This window comes from Phocoena phocoena, chromosome 10, assembly GCF_963924675.1.
Source record: "Phocoena phocoena chromosome 10, mPhoPho1.1, whole genome shotgun sequence".
Classification (NCBI taxonomy): Eukaryota; Metazoa; Chordata; class Mammalia; order Artiodactyla; family Phocoenidae; genus Phocoena; species Phocoena phocoena.
The window spans coordinates 35,497,144-35,509,337 of NC_089228.1; the positions used below are offsets into that span (position 1 = coordinate 35,497,144).

A 12,194-nucleotide genomic window follows, 5' to 3' on the forward strand; every position below is an offset into this window, starting at 1 on the left:
ATGATATGTGATGGGTGTCCAATAACTAAATAATTTGCTTTCATATTGATAAAAGCCACTTATAAAGCAGGATGCCATTATTATTTACCATAGCAAAATTATACGGTATTGCCACATCCCTAAATCCTCTGTGGTATAATTAATCAAGATGTTTCAGCAAGCAAATTGTTGACAAAAATGTGTTGGGCCTTAGAGTGTAAGTTCTCTTGAGGGAAGAATACTTAGCTTTGGTTTAGAGACAAGGTCTTCCATGGTTTTAGCTATCTGGTGAACTTGTCTGTCTTTCCTCACCAGTGACAGTGACAGGCTTAGTGGCAGCTCCCTGGGCCTCCTTGCCAGTTGCATGCACTGAGCATTTGATATGTTGGCAGACAGAGCTGATTCTTTGATGCGTGTCTGAACCTCTACACGTCTGCTTTTGGCAGAATTGAGTGTGACTCTTATCCTTTACCCATTAAGCTATCATTATGGCTTCCTTATCTTTATTTCTTCTGCAGCATGCCTTTGAAAGTGTTTGGCTCTTTTTTGGCCGTTTACTTGATAATGTACAAGCGTGGAAAGTGTGCATCTTATTTCTAAATTATAGTGTATTTCTTCAAAGGAAAGGGGGTAGGGCTTAAGTAAAGATTTGTCAAAGTAAGTTGACAGCTCGGGTGGACTTACTTTGATTATTGACATGGAATTCTTTCTTAAGAGTTTGCTTTGCAAATCCCCTATGAAAACATACTTAAATGCCTCTGCTTAGCCCCCAGTAATATTGTGTGTTCCTCTCTGAGCCTGATGTACTGCATATCATCCTTTTTTCTCATCACTCTAAGTTGTATGGGATTGTCTATTAGAGAAATATTGGTATCTTTTGTATTTGGCCTCTTGTATTTTGTGTGTTCTTTAGCCAAGGTCAGATGAGGCATATTTAGAGAAAGGTAGTTGTGTGTGATTGCCATATATGAAGTCTTTTCAGAACCCCAATCCAATTTACTCTATGTTGGAGCAATTCTTAGCTGCAAGGAACATAACTTAAGAGCCTGTGGTAGATAATGCTTAGCAATTATCTCCTCTGTAACAGGGTTGCTTCTGTGCTTCTTCCATTGGGATGTCAAAGGTAAGTTTAATCTGTCGACTTACATCATATAAAATATTCCAGAATTATCTATTATTCAAGGATATTGACTCTGTTTGAAGCATTGGTAGTGTTTTGAAGTTCTGTGAACAGAAGAGGGGCGATGAAAATGGATTCCAAACACAGGGAACTATTCACAGCAGGCTGACGGCTCAGGAAACAAAAGCAAGCCTGAGCTGCCTCATGGTAGGACGCATGGCCAGATGTGGGGTCAGAGAAACCCCCTTGTGAACAGAGTAGGGAAAAAAAAAATCCATGTTCATGATCTTCATTGATTAAAATGAAACCATTCACTTACTCTGTATATCAGTGTTTTATCTCACTCTACAATGGCAATAAAAAAGCCAATTAAACTTTTATTTCCATTGAAAAGTAACTGTTAAAGTTGTGATTGGCCACGAAGTCTTTTATAGAATGTAATGACCTGAATTCAGGGTGAAACAAAAAATTCACCATTAAAATAGCTTTCAGTGTACACTGAAAACTATGACATTAATCAAAGAAATTGAAGAAGACACATTGGACTTCCCTGGTGGCACAGTGGTTTAGAATCTGCCTGCCAATACAGGGGACACGGGTTCGAGCCTTGTCCGGGAAGATCCCACGTGCCGCGGAGCAACTAAGCTCATGTGCCACAACTACTGAGCCTGCACTCTAGAGCCCGCAAGCCACAACTACTGAGCCCATGTGCCACAACTACTGAAGCCTGCACACCTAGAATCTGTGCTCCACAACAAGAGAAGCCACCGCAGTGAGAAGCCCGCACACTGCAACGAAGAGTAGCCCCCTGCTCGCCACAACTAGAGGAAGCCTGCATACAGCAACAAAGGCTCAATGCAGCCATAAATAAATAAATAAATTTATAAAAAGAAAAAAAAGATATCCCATGCTCATGGATTGGAAGAATTAATAGCGTTAAAATGTCCATACTACCCACAGCAATCTACAGATTCAGTGCAGTCCCTGTCAAAATTTCAATGACATTTTTCACCAAAATAGAACAAACAATCCTAATATTTGTATGAAACCACAAAGACCCTGAAGAGCCAAAGAAATCTTTTTTTTTCTTTTTTTTTTTTGCGGTACATGGGCCTCTCACTGTTGTGGCCCCTCCCATTGCGGAGCACAGGCTCCAGATGCACAGGCTCAGCGGCCATGGCTCATGGCCTGAGCCGCTCCGTGGCATGTGGGATCTCCCCGGACCGGGGCACGAACCCGTGTCCCCTGCATCAACAGGCGGACTCTCAACCACTGTGCCACCAGGGAAGCCCCCCCTTTTTAAAAAATATTTTATTTATTTATTTGGCTACATTGCATCTTTAAAACGTTTAGGCATGTGAGATCTTTCCTTGCAGCACACAGGCTCTCTAGTTGTGACGCGCAGGCTCCAGAGCACATGGGCTTAGTTGCCCCACGGCACGTGGGATCTTAGTTCCCTGACCAGGGCTTGAACTCGCGTCCCCTGCTTTGGAAGGTGGATTCTTAACCACTGGACCACCAGGGAAGTGCTGAGCCAAAGTAATTTTGAGAAAGAACAACAAAGCTGGAGGCATTACCCACCCTGATTTCAAACTATATTATAAAGCTGTAGTAATCAAAACAGTATGGTATTGGCATAAAAACACACATAGGTCAATGGAACAGAATAGAGAGCCCACAAATAAACCCAGGCATGTATGGCTGATTAACTTATGACAGAGAAGCCAAGAATACACAATGGGGAAAGAACAGTCTCTGATAAATGGTATTGAGAGAACTGAGCACACAATGGAATATTACTCAGCCATAAAAAAGAATGAAATCCTTCCATTTGGTTGGCCTTTGAGGGCATTATGCTAAGTGAAATAAGTCAGATGGAAAAAATAATACCGCATGATCCCACTTATATGTGGAATCAAACAAAAATGGAGATCATAGATATAGAGAACAGGTTTGTGGTTGCCTGAGGTGGGTAGGTAAAATGGGCGAGGGAAGTCAAAAGGTACAAATTTCCAGTTATAAAATGAATAAGTCATGTGAATGTAATGTACAGCATGGTGGCTATGGTTAATAGTACTGTATTGCATATTTGAATGTAGCTAAGAGAGCGGATCTTAAAAGTTCTCATCACAAGAAAAAAAATTTTTTTGTAACTGTGTGGTTGATGGATGTTAACTGGCCTTGTAATTATTTTGCAGTATACACAAATATCAAATCATTGCACTGTACACCTGAAACTAATATAATATGTTGTTTATACCTTAATTTTTTTTAAAAAAAAGCTTTTATTAACAGTGGCTTCCTAAATGAATGTGTATTGGTAATATCAATATATGTTAATGTGTGTTGATGAAATTCAAATCGTAGTTATAAAAAAGGATTTTTAATTTATTTAAAGTTTCTTGTGCTAGCATTTATATTTTTTATATTCTGTAAGTCTGTGTATAATTTTTAACTTATTCAGTTATTTATACTTTATTCTTTTATGTGTTGCTTTAGTCTTCAAGCATAATTGGAGCCCATTAACTCTTTTGTTTCTACAAAATATTTTACATTATTTCAACTAATGAGGCATTGGGTGTATAGCGACAGGATTATTGGCCTAGGAATGAGAAGACCTGAGTTCTAGTTATAAGGCTATTTTTCTCTGATTTATTAATGTCATGTAGTCTTTCCATGAGCTTCAGTTTTCTATCCATAAGCATACATAATGAGACTAATGATCCAAACAAAATGACATAGATTTGTCTTTCTTTGCTTCTACCCTGTTAAGTACAACTGTAAAAACCAGAAGTAACACAAAAGACAATCAGGAAAACTCTGAACAGTAGAAAGAGGAAGATGATCTGGTGCAGGACCCAGAACTCAAAGAACAACACAGCAGCATGTTGTCTTACAACCCTCCCACCCAACAGAAGAAGGGGACCCAGGCCTGGTATTTCTTGACCTCCAGTGTAGCAAAGGAGGGTGCCCCAGTTAGGCTCATTCCTCTCCCAGATCAAATGGGAGTCCTGCCAACAATACCAGGTGAGCCCAGCAAAACTGGCAGGAAGGATTGGAAGCCCTGACAATAAGTGGCCACTGGGGTAATATGTTCCCTCCTTTTCATGAAGGTGTGGTGGGAGCAGGGGAGGAGTCACATCACAACCAGCCTGGCCTGGGTAGCAGTCTTCATCTCTGAAGGTCAGAGGCTCCCCACTAAAGGCATACCAGATGGCCTAGCCATGGGAAACTTCTCTCACCCCTTCAAGCAACACTGCCTAGGAGTCTACTAAATTCCCACCTCAAGAAATTAGGAAAAGAAGAACAAAATAAAATAACTCAAAGCATACAGAAGTAAGGAAAGAACAAAGATGAGAACAGAAAAATCAGTGACATTGAAAAGATGAAAATAGAGAAAAACCAATGAAACAAAAAGTTGGTTCTTTGAGGGCTTCCCTGGTGGCGCAGTGGTTGAGAGTCCGCCTGCCGATGCAGGGGACGCGGGTTCATGCCCCGGTCTGGGAAGATCCCACGTGCCGCAGAGCAGCTGGGCCCATGAGCCATGGCCGCTGAGCCTGTGCATCCGGAGCCTGTGCTCAGCAACGGGAGAGGCCACAACAGTGAGAGGCCCGCGTACTGCAAAAAAAAAAAAAAAAAAGTTCTTTGAAAAAGTCGATAAAATTGATAAACCTTTAGTAATGACTAACAAAAGCAAAAACACGACACAGATTAGCAATATCAGGAATGAAATAGTGGACGTTGTTACCCCAAAACTGGGTTTGCCTCTTGGTGGGTGTCGAGCCAAAAGACAAAACCAAGCCAAAGATCAGTAGAAGGAAGGATTTTGTTTGTTTGTTTGTTTGTTTTTTGGGTTTTTTTTTTTGCGGTACGTGGGCCTCTCACTGTTGTGGCCTCTCCCTTTGTGGAGCACAGGCTCCGAATGCGCAGGCTCAGCGGCCATGGCTCACGGGCCCAGCCGCTCCACGGCATGTGGGATCTTCCCGGACCGACCGGGGCACGAACCCGTGTCCCCTGCATCGGCAGGTGGACTCTCAACCACTGCACCACCAGGGAAACCCGAAAGGATTTATTATTACTTGCAGCAATTAAGAGCTACTGGGCTTTCCCAAAGCAGGGTTTCCCTGAACAGCAAAATTGGGGGAGTTTTAAGCTAAGGATACATGCATATTCATGAAGGGGCTTGAGTGGTTCACAGAGTCCAAGCTTCTACAGTTGATTGAGGGTCAGAAAAGGTCAACATCATCATTCCTTAGGTTTCAGTTGATCTGGTGGTTGAGCTTTTCAGGCTAGTCTTAACCATTGAAACAGAACAGGGAGTCTAAGACTGATATGTTATCTTTGTTATTGTTACTTCTCTTGCCTGATAATAGCTTATTTCTGCACTCTTTTGTTCCCTTAAGATCATTAGTTACTGGGACCTGTTCAGGGGCAAGCATGGTGGCCAGGCTTAGAACACAAAATGTCTTAGTCCAAAAATGGCTTCTCTTCTGTCAAGAAAGCTGTGCCTGGTTCTCTTTCTCCTGGGACCTCCTACCGTATCTGCTTACAATGTCACTACACATCCTCTGTAATAAGAGAATGCTATTAACAACTTTATACTCATAAACTTGACAACTTAGAAGAAATGGACCAATTTCTTGAAAAAAACAAACTGCAAAACTCAACCGAGATAAAATAGATAACATGAGTAGTCCTATAGCCATGAAAGAAATTGAATCCATAATTTTAAAGCTCTCAAAAAAGAAATCTCCAGGCCCAGATGGTTTTACTGGAGAATTCAAAGAGGAATTAACACTAATTTTACAGTTTGTTCCAGAAAACAGAAAAGGAAGGAACTCTTCTCAACTGATTGTGTAAGACCAGTATTTAATACCCAAACAAGACAAAGACAGTACAAAAAAAAAGGAGACCACAAACCAGTATCTCTCATGAACTTAGATGAAAAAAATCCTTAACCAAATATTAGCAAAGCCAACAATATATAGAAAAGAAATATAAATTATGCCCAAATGGGCCTTATTCCAAATCTGTAAAGCTTGTTCAGTATTAAAAATCAGTCACTCTAATCCACCATATCATAAGTGAAAGGCTGAATGTCTTCCTTCTAAGATTGAAAACAAGACAAGGATATCCATTGTCATCACTGCTATTCAACAGAGCACTAGAAGATCTAGCCACTGCAATAAGGCAAAAAAGAAAAAAGAAGAGGGCTACAAATTGTAAAAGAAGAAATAAAACTGTCTCTATTCACAAATGACATGATTGTCTATGTATAAACTCCTAGAACTAATAAGTGAGTTTGGTAAGGTCTGAGGATACAAGATCAACACACAAAAATCAATCAGACTTCTACATACTAACAATGAACCTGTGGAAGCCCAAGTTAAAAACAATACCATTCATAATCTCTACAAAGAAAATTAAATACTTAGGGTAAACGTAACAAAAAATATACAGGGTATATGTGCTGAAAATTACAAAATGAAAGAAATCAAAACCTAAATAAATGGAGAGATGTGCTATATCTGTGCATTGAAGGACTTGACATACTAAAGATGTCAGCTCTTCCCAAGTCCTGTCAAAATCCCAGCAAGGATTTTTTTAGGCATAGACAAACTTATTCTAAAATTTATATGGAAAGACACAGACCCTAGAAGCTAAAACGATCTTGGAAAAAGAAGCATAAAGTGGAGGAATTATTCTTCCCAATATTAAAGCCTATATATAGCTGCAGTAATCAAGATGATGTGGTATTGGTAGAGGGATAAACAAATAAATAGGACAGAATAAAGAATCCAGAAATAGACACACACAAATATGCCCAACTCATATTTGACAAAGGTACAAAAGATCTCTCAATAGAAGAGAGCATTTTCAACAAATAATACTGGAACAGTTGCACCAAAAAGAAAAAAAAGAACCTTAACCTAAACCTTTTTTTCCCCCAAAAAACTTCAAAATGGATCACCATCTTAAATGTAAAACTATAAACCCTTTAGGGAAAAAACAGGATAAAAATTTTTATTTATTTATTTATTTTATTTATTTTACCTTTGCCTGCTTTGGGTCTTCATTGCTACATGCAGGCATTCTCTAGATAGCAGGGCCTACTCTTCATTGCGGTGCATGGGCGTCTCATCGCAGTGGCTTCTCTTGTTGCAGAGCAGTCTCTAGGCGCTCAGGCTTCAGTAGTTGTGGCTCACGGGCTCTAGACCGCAGGCTCAGTAGTTGGGGTGCACGGGCTTAGTTGCTCCGCATCATGTGGGATCTTCCTGGACCAGAGCTGGAAACCTGTCCCCTGCATTGGCAAGGCAGATTCTTAACCACTGTGCCACCAGGGAAGCCCAGGATAAAATTTTGAATCTAGGGGTCAGTAAAGAGTTTTTAGACTTGACATCAAAAGCATAATCCATAAAAGGAAAAACTCATAAATTGCACCTTGTCAGAATTAAAAACTTTTGCTCTGGAAGGACCTCGTGAAGAGGATGAAAAAAAACTACAGACAAAGGAGAAAATATTTTCAAACCACAAGTCTGACAAAGGACTGGTATATTGAATATATGAAGAACTCTCAACTCAACAGTTTAAAAAACAATCCAGTGGGTCAAAAGACATAAACAGACGTTTGACTAGAGAGGATATACAGATGACAGGCAGATGAAAAGACGTTCAGTAACGTTAGCCATTAGGAAAATGTAAATTAAAACCACCATGAGTTACCACTATGCACCTATCAGAATGCATAAAGGTAAAAATAGAACAACAAATGCTGGCAAGGATGCACAGAGACTAGATGTGTCATCCACTGTAAAACTGGAAAGCAGTTTAACAGTTTCTCTTTAAAAAACATGGAACTACTGTGACTCAGTAACTGTACTTTTGGACATTTAACCCAGAGAAGTGAAAACTTAGGTTCACAAAAACCTATACCCGAACATAGCAGCTTTATGCATAATGGCCAAAAACTGGAAACACTCCAGATGTCCTTCAGTGGACAAATGGTTAAATAAACTAGTACATCCATACCGTGAGATACTATTCAGCAAAAAATGGGAACAAACTATTGATGCAAGCAACAACTTAGATGAATATCCAGAGAATTATGTTGAGACAGAAAAGTCAGTTGCAAAAAGTTACATCCTCTATGTTTCCATTTATAATACATTCTTGAAATGGCAACGTTATAGAAATGGAGAACAGATTAGTGTTCTTGTCAGGGGTCAGAGATGGGGGAGGGGTACCAAGGGAGATGGCTGTGGCAATAAAAGGGCAACAGGGATCCCTGTGGTTACAGAAATGTTGTGTATCTTTTTTTAATATATATTTTTAAAATATTTATTTGGTTTTGCTGAGTCTTAGTTGCAGCAGGTGGGCTCCTTAGTTGTGGCTTCCAGGCTCCTTAGTTGTGGCATGCGAACTCTTAGTTGTGGCATGCATGTGGGATCTAGTTCCCTGACCAGGAATCGAATCTGGGCCCCCTGCATTGGGAGGGCAGAGTCTTAACCACTGGCCACCAAGGAAGTCCCAAAATGTTCTGTATCTTGATTTTATCAATGTCAGTAGTCTGGCTGTGATATTATGTTATAGTTTTACAAAATGTTACCACTGGAACAAACAAAGGGCACACAGGATCTCTGTTTATTTTTTGCAGTTGCATGTTAAGCTACAATTATTTCAAAACTAAAAGTTTAATTAAAAAAAATAAAAGCATATCTGCCCTTCCTGTGCCAGAGAGTCACAGTAAGTATGAAAGGGGCTGCAACCTGGGATGTGCTGTGTCACAGTGGGTACACATGATAGCAATGAGCCATGCCTATCGCTATGTTTATTTTGACTTATGTATTCAGTATATCTACCTTATCCAGAAAGTATTTATATGTACGACACAGAGAATACAGCCAAAATTTTGTAATAACTGTAAATGGAAAGTAACCTTTAAAAATTGTATAAAAATTAAAAGTTCAAGTAAAAAAATAAATTCAAAAAGTATCTGGGGCTTCCCTGGTGGTGCAGTGGTTAAGAATCCACCTGCCAATGCAGGGCACAAAGGTTCGAGCCCTGGTCTGGGAAGATCCCACATGCCGCGGAGCAACTAAGCCCATGCACCACAACTACTGAGCCCACGTGCCACAACTACTGAAGCCCTGTGCTCCTCAACAAGAGAAGCTACCGCAATGAGAAGCCCATGCACCGCATCAAAGAGTAGCCCCCGCTCACCACAACTAGAGAAAGCCCGTGCAGCAATGAAGACCCAACACAGCCAAAAATAAAAAATAAAGAAAGAAAATAAATTTTTTTAAAAAAGCGGTTTTGGACTACAGTAGTTTTGGACTTACCTGGTAGCGCAGTGGTTAAGAATCCGCCTGCCAATGCAGGGGACAAGGGTTTGAGCCCTGGTCTGGGAATATCCCACATGCTGCAGAGCAACTAAGCCCATCTGCCACAACTACTGAGCTTGCACTCTAGAACCCGCAAGCCACAACTACTGAGCCCACGTGCCACAACTACTGAAGCCAGTGCTCCACAGCAAGAGAAGCCACTGCAATGAGAAACCTGTGCACCGCAACGAAGAGTAGTCCCCGCTCACCGCAACTAGAGAAAGCCCTTGTGCAGCAAGGAAGACCCAACGCAGCCAAAAATAAATAAATAGAAATAAATATTTTTTAAAAAGTATTTACAGTAGTTTTATATTTAGTCATCTTTATAAAGTTCATCTATCCATTCACCAGTGTTTTTCTTTATTTTTTTATTGAAGTATAATTGATTTACGATGTTAATTTCTGCTGTACAGCAGTGTGACTCAGCTATATACATATATACATTCTTTTTTATTATCTTTTTCATTATGGTTTATCCCAGGATATTGAATATAGTTCCCTGTGCTATACAGCAGGAGCTTGTTTATTATTCATTGTTTTGTGGGGGCTTTCTTAGTGGTAATCACCATACTGGGAATAAAAGATTGGAAAAGAAGTGTGATATGGAGCTCAGCCTGGGCACTTCCATTTCACGTGTGAATAGAGTCGATCATAGGATGGGTCTGGAGTTGGTGTTTGTTTTTTAAAGCTTTGTTTTTACTGTAATGTGGTATTAATTTTATATTTTTAAATTTCAAGAGACTCATAAAGGTTCTGGTGTTTGGTTTTGGAACATGGTTTTTCAACAATTAAGACACCTTTTCCCCCACATTTGACTATCAATTTGGAAAGTATTTTACAATTATCAAGTGAAGAAAAACAAAACCTAAAAGTTGCAGGTTAAATTTTATTGAGACCTTTCTGAGGACTATTGCCCAGGAGATAGCTTCTCAGATAACTCTGAAGAATGCTTCAAAGAGGTAAGGGAGGAGCCAAGATATGTAGGAGTTTTTGCTGAAAACATGCAGTTGAACATCAAAATATTACTGCTAATCACAAAAAATAGATATGTAGGAGTTTTTGCTGAAAACATGCAGTTGAACATCAAAATATTACTGCTAATCACAAAAAATAGATACCTTAAGTTAATGATTTTTGTGCTTTTGTGTGTATGGGAAGATGCAAGGTCTGAAATTATTCCTTAGATAGGCATCTTAGATATGCAACTATCTAGGGCCAGTATCCAGAGCACACAATGTTTGCTGTTTGTCTCCATCCTGAATTTGCCTTAGGGCTCACCATAGAGGGGTAGGGGGCGCTGCAGTGGCTGGTGGCTTGATGGCAGGCTAGGGCAACATACGATATTTACTGGAATGGTAGGCAACGTTCCCTTTCCACACAATCAATGTTAATTCTTAGTTTAATTGGCAGCATTTTTTTTCTTGATAATACATAAAATAATAGTTTATCTTGTACTTTAGTGGCATCTTAAGCTTGATGAGATCTGGTAATGATGTCTAAAACCAAAAATATTTGCAATTTTCATCTGAATATTTTAGCTGTCCTAATTTTATTAATAATTTTATTATTAAACAGTTTGCGGGGAGGCTCTTTTTTTCTTTAGAGTAACTGTTAACAGTTTGAGGTCCTCATGGTAAATTCTGTGACATTTTATGGTGATAATATATTACTTACATATTACCCAAGTATTGAAACCTCATTTCCCCTTATTTTTTTTTCTTTGTTTTTCAAGTGTCAATATACAGTATCTGGTTTTATGACAAGAATGACTGTCACCGCATAGCCAAACTCATGGCCGAGTAAGTATTTCTGTTTACACCATAGATTTAATTAGTGATATATGGGAGATGAAAAAATGACTTTTCCCCTTTCTCTTTGTTACTGGAGTCCACTAACTCGTATTTTCCCCTGATTTCCTGTTATTGTCAAAGTTTTGAAAAAGGCAGCAAAGCTTAAAGTAATCTAAAATTATCTATAATCCTACTACTTACTAGCATTACCGTTTTTGTCTGTTTGATTCCAGTCTTTTTCTTTACATGTACCTTGGGTTGATGTGTGTGATTGTTTCTTATGTCCACTGAGAGAACAATGCACAACATAAAAGTTGTGAGTTAATTTTTATTCAGTGGCCTTACTGAGCGCTATAGCCTGGGAGATAGCCTCTCAGAGAGCTCTGAGGAATTGCTCCCAGGAGGTAAAGGAGGAGCCAAGTTATATATGAACTTTTTTTTAATATATATACATCAGAAAAAAATCTACTTAAGATGTTACCACCAAGAGGAAAATACCATAGGAAAAAATATATTTACATAATTGAAACCAGCTAAAGACTACTTTGTTTTTAAACCAAAAAGGTAAGAAAAAAAGAATTCAAAATATGACCCTCAGCAATAGTAACAAGAATTTTAAAATACTTTAATAAAAAAAAAAAAGGGAGCTAGAGAATGGAATGCCAAAAGAATGAGGATATATGAACTTTTTTGCTGAGAAAAACATGTAGTCAAGCATCAAAAGATTACTGCCAATAGCAAAGAACAGACATCTCAAGTTGATGATTTTAGTGCTTTTCTATGTATGAGAAGATGCAAGAATCTGGGGTCATTGAAATGATTCCTTAGATATGCATCTTAATCTAAGGACCAGTATATCCAGAGCACAGAATGTTTCCTGTTTTTCTCCATTACTGAATTCCTCTCAGGGCACACTCTCTGTGG

At 39.1% G+C, this 12,194-nt stretch overlaps 1 protein-coding gene across 2 annotated transcripts in view; it reads left to right on the plus strand.

Moving 5' to 3' along the window:
- The window catches only part of DCP1A (decapping mRNA 1A), a 61,373-nt gene that overhangs the window by 19,048 nt on the left and 30,131 nt on the right, over positions 1-12,194 (plus strand). For both annotated transcript variants that reach the window (XM_065884858.1, XM_065884859.1), the window contains exon 4: positions 11,213-11,279. In XM_065884858.1, the coding sequence (XP_065740930.1) occupies positions 11,213-11,279 (67 nt within the window). The remainder of the gene's footprint in view (positions 1-11,212; positions 11,280-12,194) is intronic.